The sequence below is a fragment of the Galeopterus variegatus genome, unplaced genomic scaffold (genome assembly GCF_000696425.1).
Source record: "Galeopterus variegatus unplaced genomic scaffold, G_variegatus-3.0.2 Scaffold889, whole genome shotgun sequence".
Lineage (NCBI taxonomy): Eukaryota > Metazoa > Chordata > Mammalia > Dermoptera > Cynocephalidae > Galeopterus > Galeopterus variegatus.
In genome coordinates this window covers 47,033-66,682 of record NW_007727000.1, presented here as the reverse complement: position 1 = coordinate 66,682, position 19,650 = coordinate 47,033, and the positions used below count along the sequence as shown (strand labels likewise).

The 19,650-nt window shown below is 59.0% G+C and overlaps 1 protein-coding gene across 1 annotated transcript in view; it reads left to right on the top strand.

Annotated features, from left to right (window-relative positions):
- LOC103590874 overlaps positions 1-19,110 on the top strand; it is a 21,451-nt gene extending 2,341 nt beyond the window's left edge. Inside the window, exons 3-10 of the mRNA XM_008573204.1 lie at positions 972-1,070; positions 3,977-4,072; positions 10,476-10,610; positions 11,246-12,282; positions 12,569-12,663; positions 14,329-14,900; positions 15,323-15,410; positions 18,915-19,110. Of these exons, the coding sequence (XP_008571426.1) occupies positions 972-1,070; positions 3,977-4,072; positions 10,476-10,610; positions 11,246-12,282; positions 12,569-12,663; positions 14,329-14,900; positions 15,323-15,410; positions 18,915-19,110 (2,318 nt within the window). The remainder of the gene's footprint in view (positions 1-971; positions 1,071-3,976; positions 4,073-10,475; positions 10,611-11,245; positions 12,283-12,568; positions 12,664-14,328; positions 14,901-15,322; positions 15,411-18,914) is intronic.
- Positions 19,111-19,650: the final 540 nt, after the last annotated feature.

Below are 19,650 nucleotides of genomic sequence, written 5' to 3'. Positions count from 1 at the left end.
TCTTTTTCTAGGGAGACAGAGGCGATGTATTTTCCTTTTTTTAAAAAAAATGTTTAAGGGCCGGCCCGTGGCTCACTCGGGAGAGTGCGGTACTCATAACACCAAGGCCACAGGTTCGGATCCCTATACAGGGATGGCCGGTTAGCTCACTGGCTGAGCGTGGTGCTGACAACACCAAGTCAAGGGTTAAGATCCCCTTACCGGTCATCTTTTTAAAAAAAAAAATGTTTAAGATAATAGCTCCCGGGTTTTTTTATGTTGAATGTGCACATACACGGCTTTTGCCATTTCAACCACGTTTAAGTGTGCACTCTGTGGCGTTCAGCACGTGCACGATGTTCTGCTGCCGCCACCAGCCTCCGTCCCCAGAACTGTCTCATCTTCCCAAACTGACACTCTGTCCCCTTAAACACCGATCCCCACCCCAGTCCCCCAGCCCCTGCACCCACCACTCTACTTTCTGTCTCTATGGGTTTGGCGACTCCAGGAACCACACAAGTGGAGTCATACGGCATTTGTCCTTTGGTGACTAATTTTTTTAAAGGCAGTGCATGTCTTTTGGGAAAGGGCAGATAAGCGCAGGGAATGAGGTGAGCATCGCCGCCGTCCCTGTGTGCCTTCCTCCCCCAGGTGGCCCTGGCTAGCACTTTGGGGGGCTCCCCTCTAAGTCACTACTTCTCTTGGCAAAAGCTGGATTTTTTGCATGTGCTGTGGTACCCCCTTTCCTGTGCTACGTGTTCCCAGCCATGCTCGGGGCCCGGCAGGAGGTGCACAGAGCCCTGCTCACTGCTGCTGGGGGAAGCCGCTGCGGTCTGAAAAGGGTGCCAGCTGCCCAGCTATGCACCAGCCTGGGGCGTTGGTCAGAGGTGCTGTTTAAAGGCTCCTGAGTGGCTGCCAGACGGGGACCTTTTCCTGGAAATTCTTCCGGAATCTCTCTCCCCATGCTGCCCCTTCTTTTCGCTCTGCTCCAGACTCCAGCTACCTGAGCACGGCTGGGCGTAGAACTGAAGACAAGTCATCTTCGAGCCGGGGACTTGAGCTCTCCAGGGTCTGCCAGCACCAGGCTTCGGGTGAGTCGCTGAGCCACTGGCTATCCTGGTGCTCTGGGATGGACACTCAGGCTGCAGTGTGGACAGCACGTGCCGGGCCCCACTCTCAGAGGAGGATGCTGGGGTCAGAGAGGACCCCAGCTGGGGAGCCTTCGCGTGGGGATTTGGAGCTAGCCTGCCATTCTCTGGAGCCTGCGTCCTAATCCTCTGCCTTCCCAGTGGGGAAGGAATCCAGGCAGGACCTGCAGGGCAGGGGAGCTGGGCAGGGCGTCTCCTCACTGAGAAATCTGCACAGTGTAGGCGATATCTTTCCTGCATCGTTGTATACCTGCCTGAGGTCTTCCAGGTCCTTGCCAGCTCCTGGGCCTGCTATTCCACTGTCTCAGTCGCTCTCTGGCCCTGCCTTGCCTGGGAGATGCCAAAGGGCTGGCAGTGCGTCTGCAGACTTCTAAACACGTGGGGGAGGGTGCAGAGGCCAAGGGAACTGCTAGGTTTTTGCTCACTCATTCATTCGACAAACGGAAGGGGGTGAGGATGGAGAGGTGGATGGGAGCCGCTCCTGGGGGCTGCAGGAACGTGGCTTCCTCCCTGGGCAGTGGGAGCCATCTGAAGGTTTTAAGCAGGGCAGCTGCGAGTTTGGGTTTCTGCAGGCTCACTGCTTGCAGGGTCGGGAGTGGGTGGAGGAGTCTGTCTCCACAGTCCAGAGAGAGGCAGACTCCTGCAAGATTTTGGAGACCTTGGAATGGGACAGGGGGCAGAAGCTTGGGAGCGGAGGTGTTTCGGGGACTCCCCCGGGTCTGGCTGCCCCAGGGTGCCCTTGGCTTTTGGGTTCTCTGGCCCAGGGGAATAGAGTGGGTTTTCCAAGGGCCGGTGGGAGGAGCGTGAGAAGAGAGTCAGGGGGCCGGCCTGTGGCTCACTCGGTAGAGTGCGGTGCTGATAACACCAAGGCCACGGGTTCGGATCCCATATAGGGATGGCCGGTTCGCTCACTGGGAGAGTGTGGTGCTGACAACACCAAGTCGAGGGTTAAGATCCCCTTACCGGTCGTCTTTTTTAGAAAAAAAAAAAAAAAAAGAAGAGAGTCAGGTCCCCAGGGGATGATTGCTGCCCATCCTAGTGGTATGATTGGTCAGCACTCCAGCCAGGACCCTGCTGGGCAGCAGTCACAGGCACGTTTTTGGGTGCATGTCTCGCCCCTTGTGATGTGTGAGCCAGGTGCAGGGTCCCAAAGGCTGGCCCGATTGGCAGCCGGGGGGCAGAACCCCCTCCCCGAGCCCAGCTCTGGCCATCGTGGAGCCAGCCAGCAGCTCCCCACCATGGCCAGCTGCCCAGTCCGGCTGCAGCTCACGGCAAGCCCTCCATCTTCCTCCTCCTCGTCCCACAAGGGCCCCGGGGGTATCCGCTGGTCCAGTGGGCCATTCTCCCCGCCCTGCCTGGGGAGGCTGCTGGAGCCCACTGGTCAGTTGAGGGCTCGGCCCCCAGCTCTTGGCCGTCACCTCTCCATACTCCCAGCTTCAGAGCCCTCCAGAATCAGGGTGTGGAGGAAGGCCTCGTTTTTTTATTTGTAGTAAAATACACGTAGCGGGCCGGCCCGTGGCTCACTCGGTAGAGTGCGGTGCTGATAACACCGAGGCCCCGGGTTCGGATCCCATATAGGGATGGCCGGTTAGCTCACTGGCTGAGCGTGGTGCTGACAACACCAAGTCAAGGGTTAAGATCCCCTTACCGGTCATCTTTAAAAAAAAAAAAAAAAAAAAAAAAAATACACGTAGCATGGCATTTACCATCTTAATGACGTTTAAGCTCACAGTCCACTGGCACTAAGTATGTTCACACTGTTGTGCAGCCGTCACCACCGTCCATCTCCAGAACTTTTTATCCTCCAAACTGAACCTCTGTCCCGATGAAACACCAGCTCCCCATCCCCCAGCCGCTGGCACCCACCCCTTTGCTTCCTGTGTCTGGACCTGAGTACTCTAGGTTCCTCGTGTCAGTGGAATCCTGCAGGATTTGTCCTTCTGAGACAGCCTGAGTCTTGAGACCCCTCCTGCCTGCAGGGTTGGGGCGTGAAGAACTGAGGGACAGAACAGGGGCAGACCTGGTGGCATCTGGAGGCCTAGAGACTCCTTTGGGCCAGAGCCGTCCTCTGCAAGCCCCTGGCCCCATGGGACATGGCAGGCTCTGCCCCTCTGTCACACAGCTCACTGGCTGTGTGGCTTTTCGGTGCTTCCCAGATGCAGCCCAACCCCAGCTGTGTACAGAGACCACAGAGGTCAAATGGGGCAGGGAAAAGTAACCAGACAGGGGCTCAGGGAGCCAGGTCCACTCTGGCCACTGCACCTGCTGCAAGACGTCGCACAAACCCCGCCCCCCAGCGTCTCCGTTTCCTCATGGTCAGCCAGAGGGGTGGACCCCACCGGACCAGGGCCCCTCTGGCTCTAGGCCTTGCTGCTCTTCCCCCGGCCCAGGCAACGTTCAGTCCTGCCGGCCGCCGCGTCTGGGTGCACTTGGGGCATGGCTCCTTCCGTCGTTCATTCCACAGTCATGAGTGCCTGTGGGCCAAGCCCCGAGCTGGGCACTGGGACAGAGATGCAAGGTGGCTCCTGTCCTCAGGGGCTTGGGGCCCATGGCAGGGGGCCACCAGACACATGGGAGGGCATTTGCATCCAGTCGGCTGTGCTGCAAGGGAGGGGGCGGAGTGCCCTGTCCCCACGCGGAACACCGGGAGGGGACATGGCATCAGATGTGGTCCCTGGGCTCCCTAGCTCACCCATGCAGGACCAGGGAGCAGGACTGGCTGGGGCTTGCCTGGCTCAGCTCCAGGGGCTCCATTCACACAGAACCCTGGGTTGCCGGTGGTTGGGTGCCTGTGTGTTGTCCCTGCTCACCTCCCTCCCTTCTGTCCCCTCTCTCCCTTCTCGCTGAAGTTCTGCGGGAGAAAACCAAAAGGATCAAAAGCAGCTCTTGCAAAAGAGAGAAAGCCCCCAAGTTGCCCTCCCCCAGGAGAGCTGCCAAGGACAAAGGTAAGGCGTGCTCATCCGGGGCTGGGCAGGGCTTGGGGACGGGTAGGCAGATGGCTTTTGCTTCTGGTGCCAGGCCGCCTGGACTCTGGGCAGGGTTCTGGGGGTACGTGGGACCAGTGGGGCCTGGCTGGAGCATCTGTGTCTGTGTCTCAGGCAGCTGGCACCCTGGCCACCACCGGAGCAGTGGTGGTTCCTGCTTGAGCAGGGCGTGTGCCCTTGCGATAGAAAGTGCGCCCTTCACCTCCTGCACGCCGGGGAGTCTGCAAGGGCGCAAAGCCCCTCAGTGTGCCCCAGCAGCCTTGGTAGTCTGCCCCTCCTAAGGGCGGCTGTGCACACTTGCAAGGGTGGAGGTGACGTTGGGTGGCACCCAATGTGCCTGCCTGGCAGGAGGAGTGTTTGCTCTCGCTGTTCTGCAGTGGGAGCCTGGCGGAGGGAACGAGTCTCCTTGGCCAGCCTGCTGTGGGGGTTAGAACTCCAGGCAGCAAGCCCAGAGCGTCTGCCTTCACCTGAGCGCCTGGTGGTAGGAAAGGGCCTGGGGTAGATCCAGCCCTCGCCGACAGCTTTAGGGACTTGTGGTCACCCAAGGGCGCAAGTCGGCCAAGCGTGTGTGACAGTGAATTTCACAGATGTGTCCTGGAGAGTTCTGTGAGGTGGTCCTGCTGGTGGTGGGCCGGTAGTCACAGGGGAATTTCTCACTCAGGCATCTCCTCCCTGAGCACTGGGCATGGTGTTGGTTCCCTGCAAAGACCTGGCCACCTGGCCTGGGCACAGTTTTTGGTGCTTGTGGGATGAATCCAGGAGGGGCCCCCACCCTTGGGCTGTGTATAGGTGTGTGGAGAACAGAGAAAGGGAGGCAGAGTCCCTCTGGGGCTTTCCTTTGGAATGTTCTTGAGGTCAGGGTGGAGTGGCCACAGTTGGCACCGGGCTACGTGTGTGCCATGCACTCTGCAGGCCTTAGAGCTCTGCACCCTCACGGCCGTCTTCTGGGGTAGGCGGGTTTGCTCCCGTTCTGTAGATAAGGGAACTGAGGTGTGGGGAGGTTTGATGGCTGCCCAGGGCCACACGGGCAGAGCCAGGTCTGGGCCCTAACCCATCCAGCCTGAGGCCTGTGCTCCTGACCTGAAGGCCCAGCCACATGTGCCTGGGACGCCCTGTCTAGGCCCACCCTCCAGGCCTAGGCTGTGCAACCCCCGAACCATCGGATTTTGGGGACCCCACGGAGAGCCCCCCAGGTGGGGAGAACACTACTCACGGGGGCTGATGCCTCCTTGGTGAGACCCTTAATCTAAGCATAAGCAGCACCAAGGGCTGCGGAGGAGCAGCCCCTGTGACTGTCTGTGCCTCAGTTTCCCACCACTGTGTGAGATCACAGTGAGGAGACCCCTGGGGTGGGCAGTGGGTGGGGTGTGCTCTGTCCATGCCCAGGCTCCTGTGCTTCTGTCCAGTGTCATCAGACACCCACCTCCTGCTTCCAGCGGAAGAAATACATCCCTTCCTTCACTGTACCCACACCCTGCGCAGGGTGCTGAGGGGCTGGGAAGCCTAGTGAGCCTCACGCATTGGGGCAGACATATTCAGCTGGGCCAGAGGTGACTCAACAGAGGAAGGAAGGCCTCCACGCAGGCCCGAGAGTGAGGGACTCTGAGGACACTGAGAAGGTTCCAGAAGGCCCATAAAAATGCATAAAACATAATCTTCTGCATCACCATCTTCTCCCTCCCCCAGATATTTTGTTTGCTTTATTTTAATGGCTCACTTGAAAAATGACCCGCTTTCTGCCTGACACAGGGTCAGAGGGCATGCCACCGGCCGCATCCATCATCCCTACCGCCGTGTCACCCTGGCGGTGCTGACCATTAGTTTCTGTCAGGGCTGAAGTCACAGCTGGGCTAAGGAGAGATGCGTCTGGGTTCAGAGGTCAGAGCCACAGGACTTGGGAATTGGATGAATTAGAAATTTGCTGTAGTTAACAAAAAATTAAATCACAATAGTTATAAAATATTCATCCATCTAGGCTGAAGGAAAATGAAGCCCCATACTTAATTTCAGATTATATCACCTCACTTTGCATTTTTTATCATAGATTAGGTCGGCCTGGAGCTTTGACAGGGCACTTGGGGACTTCCTCCATTTCCACAGATTAAAAATCCTCTCGTAAAAAAATTAATTGCCATTAAACTGCTCAACGGGGGAAAAAAATGTGCCCATCAGGACCCATTGATCGACCGGGACCCTCCGGCGGACTGACGGGGAAGCTGCGCGGCCAGTGATGGAGGGGCCGGGGGCGGGCGCTGCAGGGAGCCCGGAGAGCTGCAGCCCCTCCGCACGCCGGGCTCTCCAGCCCAGCGCCCCGTGGAGGGAGCGTAGCCAGCTTCAGGCAGCGGGGCAGCAACAGGGCCAGGATGAGAAAAGAAACCTCTCTGGGGAGTCCAGCCCCACTGGTCCCCATCCCGGGGTCCCACTGAAACCCAGAAGTGGCCAGCTTGGCCATGCTGGCCTCTGCTCTGGCCTCTGACTCCACCCTGAGCCGGCAGAATCCTGACCCCCTCCAGCCCAACCCCTGCAAGGACAGTGATCACTCTTTCATCTTTGTGGCCCTGTGAGAGGTGCTGGTCGATATGCTGCTCCCCATTTTACAGATGGGGAAACTGAGGCACAGGGAAGTTAAACACTTCCCCAAGGCATGTAGCTGGGCAGTGGCAGAGCCAGACTTACACCCAGGTCTGGGACTCCTGAGACTACTCTCTTAACATCCTGTATTAGTTCGTTCATCAGGGATCCGCTCCCATGACCGAAACAGCTTACAGCACTGCAACATTGGGAACCAAGTTTCCAGGGGTTTTGGAGGGGACAACACATCCAAACTGCATCATTCCGCCCCTGGCCCCCCCAAATTCATGTCCCTCTCACATACAAAATACAATTATTCCATCCCAACAGTCCCAAAAGTCTTAGCTTGTTCCAGCACCAACTTAAAAGTCCAAAGTCTAAAGTCTCATCTGAGGGCCGAGCCCGTGGTGCACTCGGGAGAGTGCAGCGCTGGGAGCACAGCAGCACTCCCGCCGCGGGTTCGGATCCTATATAGGGATGACCGGTGCACTCACAGCGCTCACTGGCTGAGCACGGTGCGGCCGGTCTCAAAAAAAAAAAAAGAAAGAAAATAAAAATAAAAAAAGAAATAAAGTCTCATCTGAGACCAAAGGCTAAACTCCTTCCAGCTGTGAACCTGTGAAAATCAAAACCAAATTTATCTATTGCCAAGATACAATGGTGGAATAGACACTGGGTACACATTCCCATTCTAAAAGGGAGGAATAGGCCAAAAGAAAGGAGAAACAGGTCCCAAACAAGCCCGAAATCCAGCAGGGCAGATATTATGTCTTTAAAGCTCCAAAGTAATCTTTGACTCCAACTCCTATATCCTGGGCACAATTGGGCATCTGGGCCCCCAAAGTCTCAGGCACCCTCATTCCCACGGCTCTGCCAGGTATAGCCCGTTGGGCTGCGCTGGTGCCTGCAGCTTTTCCAGGCCAGTGTTGTGCATTGCCAGTGGTTCTACTAGACATTTCCCTGATGGGGGCTCTCTGTGGGGCCTCCAACCCCACTTTTCTGCTTGGCATTGTTCTAGTAGATGGCCTCTGCGGTGGCTCTGCCCCTGCAGCAGGACTCTGCCTGGGCCCCCAGGCTTTTCCATACATCCTCTGGAATCTGGGTGGAGGCTGCCACACCTCCACTGCTTTCACGTCCTGCCAGCCTGCAGACTTAACACAACGTGGATGCCACCGAGGTTTCAGGCTTCTACTCTCCAGAGCTGCTGCATGAACCACACTTGGGGCCATCTGAGGCAGGGCTGCTCCAGCCAGAGCAGCTGGGATGTAGGGACCAGGTTCCCAAGAGCAGCTGTGCCCCAGGTCTGTCCTCTGGAACAACTCAGTCCTTCTAGACCTCAGGTTCTGTGATGGGTGGGGCACCCTTCCAGACTTCTCAAATGCCTTCAGGACTTTACATCATTTTTTTGCTGCCGTAACTCAGAGTAGGCTATTAAAAGTAACCATGCAGCTTCCTTAATGCTTTGCTGCTTATTTCTTCTGCCAGACATTCTGGTTCACAACTATTAAGTCCCACCTTCCACAAAGTCCAAGGGCATGGATACAATGCAGCCAAGTTCCTTGCTAAAGTGTAGCAAGTGTTATCTTTTGTCCAATTACTGATAAGTTCCTCATTTCTATCTGAGACCTCATCATCCACATGGTCTTTACTGTCCACATTTCTATCAACATTTTGGTTGCAACCATTTAATCTCTAAAATGTTCCAAACTTTCCCTCATATTTTTGTCTTCCTCTCAGTCCTCTCCTCATTTCTATCTGAGACCTCATCATCCACATGGTCTTTACTGTCCACATTTCTATCAACATTTTGGTTGCAACCATTTAATCTCTAAAATGTTCCAAACTTTCCCTCATATTTTTGTCTTCCTCTCAGTCCTCCAAATTCCTCCAACTGTTGCCCATTACCCAGTTCCAAAGCTGCTTCCACATTTTCAGGTATCTGTATAGCAACACCCCACTTCTGGTACCAATTTTCTGTATTAGTCCATTCATGAGGGATCTGCCCCCATGACTCAAACAGCTTCCAGCACTGCCACATTGGGGATCAAATTTCTACATGAGTTGTGGAGGGGACAACACATCCAAACTCCATCACCTCCCATGGCCACAGGGCTCCTGTCCTAGAAAGAGTGTGGCCTTAAGAGGGCATGGCCTTGGGCCCTGTCCTAAAGTGGGTGTGGCTTGGAGAGCATGTCTCAGTGTAGCCCATTTCCTTTTCTGGAAAGGGAGCTTCAGGCCTGAGGCTGATGATGTGGGCTCAGGGAAGTTTGGGGAGGTTGCCATGTCTGGGGGTGCTAGGGAAGTCCCTGACTCAGTCTGGTAGCTTGCCCCTGGGGGTCAGCTTTCTGGATGGTCCCTGCCATAAGATACCCTTGTTTGACAGAAATCATCCCTGCATGGAGGCAGGGCTAGCCTTGGCTGAAACCACATGGTGGTCTTGATCTTGGGCCCCATGGTGGTTGTACCACCCCAGGCTGGCTCCCAAAGTAGGTGCATGGCAGGGGCCAGGATCCAGGACAGGTGTGGACCTGGCCTTGTAGAGCCAGCTGGACCTAGGGCAGCATGTGAGTATGTGTGTGAGCGTGTGTGTGCATGTGAGAGTGCCTGAGCATGTGTGCGAGTGTGCATGTGAGCAAACATAAGTGTGCATGTGTGAGGGTGTGTGCAAGTGCATGTGGGAGTGCATGTATGTGTGTGCATGTGTGAGTGCATGTGAGCATGTCTGTAAGTGCACATGGGAGCGTGTGTGTCTGTGTAAGTGCATGTGTGAGCATGTGAGTGCATGTGAGAGTATGTGTACATGTGTGTGAGCACGTGTGAGCATGGGAGCCTGTGTGATCATGTGTGTGCACATGTGAGTAAGTGCATATGGAAGTGTGTGTGAGCCTGTGTGCATGTGTGTGAGCATGAGTGTGGGAGCGTGTGTGAACGTGTGTGTGCACGTGCGAGCGCCTGAGCATGCATGTAAGCATGCGTGTGTGAGGGTGTGTGTAAGTGCGTGTGGGAGTGCGTGAGAACATGTGAGACCGTGTGTGAGTGTGTGAACAAGAGGCTGGCCACTGCTTCCCATCTCCGCCAGGGCCTGTGTGGATGGGTTTGCGATGACCGTGAGCTGGTATTTGTGTTTGGTGAATGCAATCTGGGATCATGAAGTAAAACCTTGATAAGTGGTGTGTATTATGTCCAACATTTATTAAAGAAAGCTCATCTGGGCTAGGGATGTGTTGGATCGTTTGTCTCTGCAATACCTAGGACCCTCGTCCTGCCAGCCTGGGGTCTCCATTGACCCCCACCTGTGGCTTTTGATTCACCAGCTTAAAAACAGATTAATTTCCTCTGGCTCAGTGCGCATGATCCGCGACAACCTCACCTCCCTCACCGCTGCTGCGGTGAGCCCCGAGCTGTGCTGCATGTGCAGCAGGGGCCGTCCCGGGGCTGCGGGCCATCATCATTTTTACTGCTCTGGTCACTGGCCAACGTTTACTGAGCATGCGCTGCATGTCTGGACCTGTGTTGAGCACTTCCAGACAAAGCTGTCGGGAGCAGATCACCCTCGATTTACTGAAAAGGATACTGAGGGTCAGAGTAGTCAAGTCACTTCATTACAGTCGCTCTGGGACGCAGCCTTGCCCAGTGCTGGCTCGTGGCTGCTGGTCTGGCTCTGCCCCACAAGGGCCCAGACGTGAGGGGTTTCTCCCAATCCCCTCCAGGAGTGTGTGAAGTCATCTCCTTGGGACAGTGTTTGGAGGTCCATGTGTGCCCCGGTGGTGTGTGTGTGTTTTCTCTGTTTAAGATTCTGAGTTGGTTGGTGTTCACGCCTGGAGAAAAGGACAAGCTCTGGTGAGGTTGCTGCTCGGGCCCCCTCCCGCCCTCCCCAGGCTCCAGAGCAAGGCACCCTCAGGAGACCCAGCCCCCGCCGCAGAATTAGGTACCTTGTGCCTCTGCCGTGGGCTCCGTCCTGCTTTGCTGTGGCATCTAGGGGGTGGGCATGGAGGAGGAGGTGCCCTGTCTCCAGGCAGCCTGGGAAGAAGGAGATATCGGGTACCTCTCTCAGCAGCCTGCCAGAAGCCCTCCAGATCCGCCATCGGGGTGGCTGGTTGGCTCGCTTGGTGAGAGCGCAGTGTTGATAACCCCAAGGTCCAGGGGTTCAGATCTCTTTACCAGCCAGCCACCAAAAGAAAAAAAAAATCTGCCATCAGGGAGGGAACTTTGGGGAATAATTATTTTTAAAAGCCTAAGAAGAGGATTTCTGTCTGTGGGGCTCCCTCATCAGCTCTGGGGCAGGGTGGGCATCAGCGCCCCCTGAGGGAAGGGCTGCAGGACAGGGCTGGCAGTGGCTCTGCAGTGCTCGCCCCACTGCCTGCATTTGGGCTCAGTGGCCACTCTGCCCAGAGCTGGTGGCCCTGTGCCAGGCAGAGCCTCGAGGCACCCAGACACCTGCCCTCAGGGCTCCTGCATGTGGATGAGGAGTGTGGAAGGGACGGGGCAGGGCTGGGCCCGAGGGCTGCTCCCTCCCGCCTGCCCGCCGCTCCTGATGCTCCTCCCGGGGGCCTGTCTTTGCAGGAGACGGCAAGAGAGTTGCAGCTGCCCAGCGCTTGCCTGTCCACGACCGGTCGCCCAGCCCCACCTCTGCCCGCAGTGGCCAGCAGGTGTCTGATGACACACCCAGCCGGACTTCCTGTAATCCGCCAGAGACAATCCAGACTGCGATGGCCATCCTGCGAGACCTCCGCCAGCAAATCCAGGCCGGGCTGGAGTTGGCCCAGGGCCACAGGAGGGGACGGAAGCTGCAGCAGCCCAAGCTGTGTCCACGGGACCTGGCACAGCGGAGTCAGCAGGGTCTCCCGAGTGCCCCGGATGCGCAGGGCTCCTTGGCGAAGAGTCCCTGGGTCTCAGCAGAAGGAAAGTGCTACCCTTTAGAGAGGGCTGGGAGCTCCCCCACCCGGCGGCCCTGGAGCCCCTCAGTCAAGTGGCAAGCCTGTCCGCAGAGGGCCTGGGTGGCCCGAAGACAGGGCCCCTCTTTCCAGAGACCTGGCAGCCCCCCTGAGAGGCTGGGCTCTTTCTCCCAGCGGCCCTGGAGTGCCTCGGCCGGGCAGGCTTGGGCGCCTTATGAAGACCGGGAGGTCCCTGCCCCTAGAACCTGCAGCCCTCTGGAAAGACACGCCCCTGCCCAGCGTCCTTGGAGCACCTCCTTTGTGCAGAGGGCTGGCGCCCCGGGCAATGGCAGAGGCGACGTCCCCGCTCCCTCGGGAGCTAAGCATTCCTGGCCGAGGCCCACCCGGAGTGTTCCTCAGAACCTGCCCAGGAAGGAGAAGGACATACCACTGTCACCGCCACCCTCCCCGAAGCCCCAGGGGCCCCTCGGCCACCAGCACAGCTCTGAGTCTGTGCGGGAGTTCGTGCGCCAGAAGGCGCTGGCCCGGCAGTGGCAGGCCCTGGAGGAGAAGGCCTCGGCCATGCGGACTCTGGAGCTGAGAAACCAGAGGCTGCAGGAAGTCTACAGGCAGCAGAGGGAGGCCGTCCTCGGCAAAGCCGTCCCTGTGGTCTCCCAGACCAGCCCCAGCATCGTCACCTTCGTCCCCAGTTCTGCACAGTCTGGGGTACGTGCTGTGGGTGAGGGTGGGATGGGAGGTTCCAGCAGAGCTTGATTTCCCTTCGACCTTGCTTGAGGGGAGCCCCTAAATGCCTGCCTCCCTGGATACAACAGGCATCCCCCTGCCCAGCTCCGGAGGGATCCCCTGCCTCTGTCACAGCCCCTGAAGCAAGACCTCCAATATTCTGCGACGGTCTGAAGAATCTGGCCTGAGCCCCCTGGGGGAGGCCGAGAGATGGGGTCATGCTGCATCCTGGCCTGGGGGGCTCTGACTGCTTCCTCCTCTGTTTCAGGGTCTGGAAGCCCCTGGGAGCCTGGAGTCACCGGTGCTGCAGTGGAGCAAGGTGACCTCCGGCGTGATGCTGGGGGACCAGGAGGCCCGGGGCAGGTGGGTGTGAGGGTACAGACACGCTTACTGGGTGGGGCTGAGGCCAGGATCCCCCCACCGCCTGCAGCACCAGCCCACGCTGCAGAGAGGGCGGCCACTCCGCACTTGTGTTCACGTCAAACTTAATGAGCCATTTTAAAGTGCATGATTCCTCGGCACTTTGTGTGTTCACAATGTCGTTCAGCCAGCACCTCCGTCCAGTTCTGAAACATCTATCACCCCAAAAGGAAACTCACACGCATTAAGCAGCACCCCAGCCCTTGCCCAGCTCCTGGAAGCTGCCGATCTACTCCCTGCCTCTGTGGGTTGCCTGTTCCTGGCATTTCATGTCAATGGGTCTGGCTTCTCTCGCTGATCATGATGTTTTCAGGGTTCACCCGTGGGGTGGCGTGTGTCAGAACTTCACTGCTTTTGCAGTTGAGTAACATTCTCTTGTGTGGATGGACCACACTGTTTATCCATCACGCGTTGATGGACGCTTGGGCTGTTTCCTCCTCTTGGCTACTGTGAATTGTGCACCAAGAGGTGGAGAGCCTATTCCTGGACCACACCCTGACATGCCAGGTCTGCAGAGCAGCCCAGGAGTCTGCATTTGTAAACATTTAAAGCTGATGTCAGGTTCCAGTTAGACGAGGACACCGGAGCCATGCATGCACCTGGGCGGGCATTCACAGCCTGAGCCACCCGTGCAGTGGCACCAGACCCGCACCCCCAGGGGCAGCCCCTCCCTGACTGGCAGGCTGGCTCCATGCGACGCTGGTGAGGCTGGTCCTCATTGTCCTGGAGGCTATGGGTCCCTGCTGTCACTTCATTGTGTCCTCGTCCCTTATTTTCCACTTAAAAGAATTGTGGTGAGTACACGTAACCTCGTGTTTGTCATCTTAGCCGTTCTTGGGTGCACAGCTCAGTGGCATGAAGTCCATTCTCATTATGGTGCAGCCGTCACCACACTCCGTCTCCAGCACTTTCTCACCTTCCCAAACTGAACCGCTGTCCCCACGAAACACACAAACTCCCTCTGCCCTCCCCCAGCCCCCGGCACCCACCCTTCTGCGTCTGCCTCTGTGGATCTGACTCCCCGAGGGACCTCCTGTCAGTGGACCGCTGCGGCGTTTGTCCAGTTGCGCCCACTCATTTCCTGCAGCACAGTGTCCTCGGGGCTCACCCGGGCTGCAGCACGTGTCAGAGCCCCTTCCTCCTTTAGGCTGCGTAACATCCCTTGTGTGCATCGGCCGCCCCGTGTTAATCCATCATCCTGTAGGCATTCGGGCTGTTTTCCCCTTTGGCTGCTGTGAACACGGTGTGCAAATGTCTGTCCATGTCCCTGCTGTCAGTTCTTCTGGACATGTGCCCCGAAGTGGAGTTGCTGGACCGAATGGGAGTCCTGTGTTTGACATTTGAGGACCCGCCAGCTGCAGCACCCCACATTCTCACCGGCCGTGCATGGGCTCCCGATTCCCCATGTCCTCGCCACACTCGGTCTTTTTCACAGCCGCGTGTGCTCTGTTGTTTGGGTGCCGCGGCCATCTCCCTGCTCCCCTGTGAGCAGACATCAGGTCTGTCACAGATGCTGCCAGATGCTGGTCATTGTACATGCGTGTTTTCCACACGCTGCCAGCTGTGGCTGAGCCCGGCCTAAGCCTGTCCCTGCGTCTCTCCCTGCAGCTTCTGCCTGTGTCTGAACAGAGCCTGGAGCCGCGCCAAGGCCCTGGAGATGGGAGATCCCCGGGGCGGCTGCAATGCTGCCCCATCGCTGCCGTCTGCCACTTGCCCCCTGGGGCCCCTGAAGCTCCAGGACCTGACCACCCACTACCTGCCCCACGGGCTGTGCGTCTGCCTGGACCCCCAGGACACTGAGCACCCCGAAGCATCCATGCCCCTGCACTTGGAACACAAGCAGGCGCGGCTGCAGGCGCTGGAGACCATGGCCAGTGTCCTCAAGCAGCGGATCGACATCCTGACCGACAAACTGCACAGGCCCGAGGCACTGGACGCTGTTGGGGACTGGGCCTCAGACCTGCCACCTTTGGGCCCCTGCAGCGTGCCTGCTGCCCCCGCACTCACCGCCCCAAACTGCTCTGGAGCCTTGGTGCCCGGCGGGGGCAGAGGGGCGCCCCAGGACGGGGAGGGCATGCAGGCCCAGCCCCTCCTGTCCCCCACCTACTTCCTGGATGGCCCTGGCTGGGAGTGGCAGCAGAGTGAGAGCCTGTGGGCCCACCACAAGGGCAAGCCCCAAGGTAGGGGCCTAGCCTGCCAATGACCACCAGCCCCACTGGGTGCTAAGGGGCCTGTGGGCCGGGAGCAGCAAGGACCCCGTTTTCTCTCTGCCCCTGGGTTTCATCTCTGGAAACGGAATCAGAGGACAAGAGCGAGGATTTGTCCGGGGGAACTGCAGGTTGGCACATGGCCAGCCCGCCCGTGCAGCAGCTGCTGTCACTGTCTTGTCCTCTGGCCGGGGGGAGGTGAAGCTGCTCCCGTGGCCCCTGTGGCCGCCGCCTCCCTGCCCTGCCTCCCACAGAGGGGCAGAGGTGGACAAGGTGCCGTGTGCCCTGCTGGGCTGAGATCTGAGCTGCTCAGGCACTCCAGCTGTGGGTGTCTGGGGTCCCCCTTCCTCACTGCCCACCCAGGGGAAGGAAGTCACAGTGTCTTTTCCCCAAAGGTTTCGTGGAGAAGGGATGTTCGGAGCTGGAGAAGAGGCCGCAGAGAAGTGCGGCTCCCTTCCGGGCCCGCAGCCCCTTTGCAGGCGGGTAAGCTCGGAGCCCCCTCTCAAGCCCTGGCTGTGTCAGGGCCTTGACTGTGTCACAAGCCACCAGGGGTTGCCTGTCCCCCCCCCCCAGTATGTCCCCCTTGCACTGGTCCAGGGGTCAAGCCCAGGAGTCTGGTGCCACCAGGCTGAGCAGGGGAGTGACCCAACTCCCTGAACCCAACCCAGGTCACGCTGGTTCTGATGCTGGTTGGGGAAGCCCATGACACTCAGTGGCCCTCGGACACCTCTGTGGCTGGGCCGTGTGCAGTGAGTCTTTGACCCAAGCCCCCCGCTGAGAGTTGAGGAGCCCGGGGAGGTACTCCCCCTTAAATGCTCCTTTGCCCTGGCTCCGAGCCTTCAGGAGGTGCTGCTGTCATGGCTCTTATTGGTTTTTGGCAAACAGACTATGTCAGGGACACGGGTTTGGGCATCCAGGCCCCACACCCCCTAAGTTCTCAGGTCCACCTGCATCTTCCTCTGGCTTTGGTCCTTGGCATTGGCTGTGGCTTATCTGGGGACCACATCACACAGGAGCATTTGAAGTCCCTTCCCTGGGGACACTGCACCTACTCTGAGCCCCCAGGCCCCTCGTGGCTCTGACTATCCTCCCCATCTTAGGAGGAGCATCTTCTTGCCCCCACCCCTTCCCTGTGGCCCCCACCCAGTCCCCAGGCTGCAGTGGGGTCCCTGGAAGTTTCTGTCCACTGAGGGGCTCTGCAGGTTGAAACTGAGTGAGATGCTTGCTGGAGCAGGACTGACCCTCATCCAGGGCCCCCTCGGGGACCAGCGGTGCCTTCCTGTCCCCAGTGTCACCCAGTCCTTCCTGTGGCTCCCTGCCCAGTGCGTGCCACCAGAGGTTCCCAGACCACTGGCAGCAGACCCCAACCTGGCCCGAGAGCCCATCTCCAGGCAGCCCAGGAACCCAGGCTTGAAAACTCAGTGCTGTGACCAGAAAAACACACAGCCAAGGGTGGGGGGTTTCTGGAAGAAGACAAGCCAGTGGTTGTCGCAGAGGGCTTACCTTGCCCAGTGCTGGTGCCCACCAGAGTCCAGCAGGGGCACCTGAGACATCTGCTCAGGGCCCAGGGCTGCCCTTGGCCTGGCAGCCGGGTTAGTGGGCCTTGCAGCCGGTTCTCCCATGGGACTCGCCCGCACAGAGGGTGTGACAGTAACGGCACGTGTTTACTGACACGAGAATGAGGACTTGTGTTGAGACCTCACTGGGGCAGCTTCCATGCTTAGGATGCAAACGGGGGATGGGGTCGCTCTAATTCTGAGGTTTTTCCCGGTGTACCCCTGCATGTGGGGCTGCCTCAGGGAGGGGGCTCAGGTTCAAGTCCCAGTTCTCTGCCTGGAAGCTGTTGACCTGAGCAAAGTCACGATCCTCCCTGACCCAGAAACCTTATGCCTCCCTGCCCATTCCCCTCGGGACCCACCCCCAACCCTCCTCTCCTGAAGCCCCCCTTGACCTCGAGGGATGGTGGGTCTAGCATTTACATCAGGTCCTCTGAGGTTGTGTCCTATCTCGCCCAGGCTCAGTCCAGCTGGTGGAACCGAATCACTGTGACGGGGGCGGAGGGCGGGGGCAGCACTGGGCTGGACGTCTCCGTCTCTGATACCCCCCCAGCTATTGAGAAAGGGGCAGCAGTGGGGGCGTGAGAATGTTTGGAGAGGGTAATTTCAGGGCCCCAGGCTCTCAGGTGGACAAGCTAGATCTGTCCCCACGGCCCAGGCCCAGATGGTGTGGGAGCTTGGTGTTCCTGGCACAAAGCCATAGACCAGCAGAGGGGCAGAGGGACATTCCCACGATGGCATTCCCACCTGGAGCGGGCCCTGGGCACTGGGTCTGCCCTCCCCCTAGAGCCCTGCCAAGGCTGGAGAGACAGGAAGAGGTGGAAATCGTGTTCATGAGCCATGCCCAGAGGGACCAGGGCTCCTGGATAGGGGGGATTAGGGGCGGCTCAGAGCATGCTGGGCCTTGGTGCATCCATGCCGGGGAGGTCAGGAAAGGCGACCCAGCCTTTAAAAGAGCAGTTGCCACTGCCCACTTAACAGGGCTGGGGCTTTAGTGCCACATGTCCGCTGGCTAGCCTGGGCCTCTGGTCACCTCACCCGCTGCTTTGGGTCCCAGGACAAAAGTCAGCGCTTCCTTCTTTGGCTGTGGCTGTGTCAGGCAGTGCTCTCAAGTGCACACAGCCAGGGCCTGGCCCCCGCCGCCTCTCACGGTGGTTCCTGAGTGAGGGTGGGACTGTCTCCTCCACCACACAGAAACCACAGCACTCAGCAGCAGGTGAGGGACACTGGGGTTTCCGACTGACTGTCCTCTGGGCTTGGGCCCCAGGATGCCACCTACTCAGCATCTACGTCTCAGCCCTAGGGCTGTCCTTCTTTCTGTAACATTCTTTCCCTGTCTGTGACCCCACGGTGCTGTGCAGTCCCCGCCTGGCCTCAACATACACCCATCTCTCCTGTGGCACTGTGAGCTGGGGACATGGGCCACTACCACACCCCAGCCCCTCACAGCACTTGCCCAAAGCAGGTGCATGGCTATCACCTGTGGACCCTGTGGCACCCGTGGGTGCTGGAAGAGGCCAATTCCCCCCCCTAGTGTCCACAGCTACAGGTGTAGGTGGTGTCTGTAGCCACTCAAGCAGATTCCGGGTCACAGTGTGCCAGGACAGAAGGGAACCCTGATGAGAACATGGGGTGTGGTGGCTGTGCTCACCGCCCATGCACCCGCCTGGGCCACCGCCACCTGGGAAAGGCCTGATGCCACGCCGGTCTCTAGCCCTGTTAGCAGAAGGAGCAGGCCAGCCTGGGGAGGGCATGTCTCCAAGTCCAACTGGGCCTGTCCCCTGGGCATAGCCCAAGTACTTTCCAGATGGGTCACCCCTGCTGTCTTGGGTCCCCTATGCAGAATGGAGTGGCAGGGGTGGCAGTGCCAGCCACAGGCAGGTGGCTGTGAGGTGGGCTGCAGCTGATGCATGGTCCGTTTTGCCATGGGCTTGGTGGGCAGTGCGCTTAGTAGGTGGCAGAGGTGACGAGGTGACCATGCTGGCAAGGGGGACCCTGATCCCAGCCTCAGAGCCTGACATGATGTGGATGCTGCCCCTTGTGCTCCTGCTGGGCTCCTGCAGGGCCCCCAGGGTCCCAGGGCAGAGCCCCTAGAGGGGCCAGGCTCAGGGCCGCTGCCTCAGGGATGTGGGCTGGCTGGCCACAGGCCTCCTGGCCATGCTGGGGGACGCTGCAGGGGCCGCGTGTCTGCAGGCACCACCTGTTGGCTGCTGCCCTCCTGGCTCTGCAGGCCACAGGCTGGCCTCCTGCTAGGCCTTTGGCCCTTGGGTCCAGCCCTGGACACACCGTTTGTGGGACTGAGAGCTGCTTCGTGCCATGGGAGCCCAGGGTCCCACTGAGTGAGTGTGCTGTCTGCCCCCGCCACCGTCTCCCTGCCTCCTGCTGCACCCACGTGCCGACTCTGTTCATACCTGTGCTTGTGTGTCTCCAGCTCACGAGGGTTGCCAGCCATACCGGACCCTGCCTTCGGCTCCCTGCGGCTGGAGGAGGTGCCGCCGGCCAGCGGGGCAGGCTTGTGTACCCCCTGGACCACCCAGAGCTGCGGTAAGGGCGTGCCCACGGCCAGGCCCTGGGCTGGCTGGTCGGGTGGCCAGGGAGGTCCGCTGGGGACCCCCTCCACAGCCTAGCGCTCAAGCTTGGTCTTGTGGGTAGAGAACTGCTTTTCTACGTGGAGTGCATCCACACGCCAGTATTAAAGTTTTTTGGAGGCTTTCGGGACCCTGCAGCGTGCTCTGTGCCCTCGTCACGCCTGTGTGATGTGCATGTGGCCGGAGAAGGGCCAATAGGCTTATTTCGTGAATGGCTGTGCTCCCGCTGCCACCCTGTGTAGCTCAGGTCACCTCACACGATGCCTCCTGACAACGTCCCACAGCCCGGGACTCTGCCTTTTCTTCGGCTACTTATGTGTTTTTGCTCCTGGGTTACAGAGGTGGGGCTTGCTCGGTGTGGAAGAGCTGGTGCCTGGCAGGGGTGCAGGTATGTCCAAGAGCCACGGAGGCCCTGGGGATGCCCACCCTGCCGGGGGCTTTGTCCGGGCAGTGGCATGTAGGCCAGGCCACAGGGACCCTCCTGCCCATGTGGCTCGGGGAGGGCAGCTCGGCGGGAACGGGGGGCTGACTCAGAAGGCAGGGGACCCCCATTCACTGTTTTATGGTTATTAGTCTGTT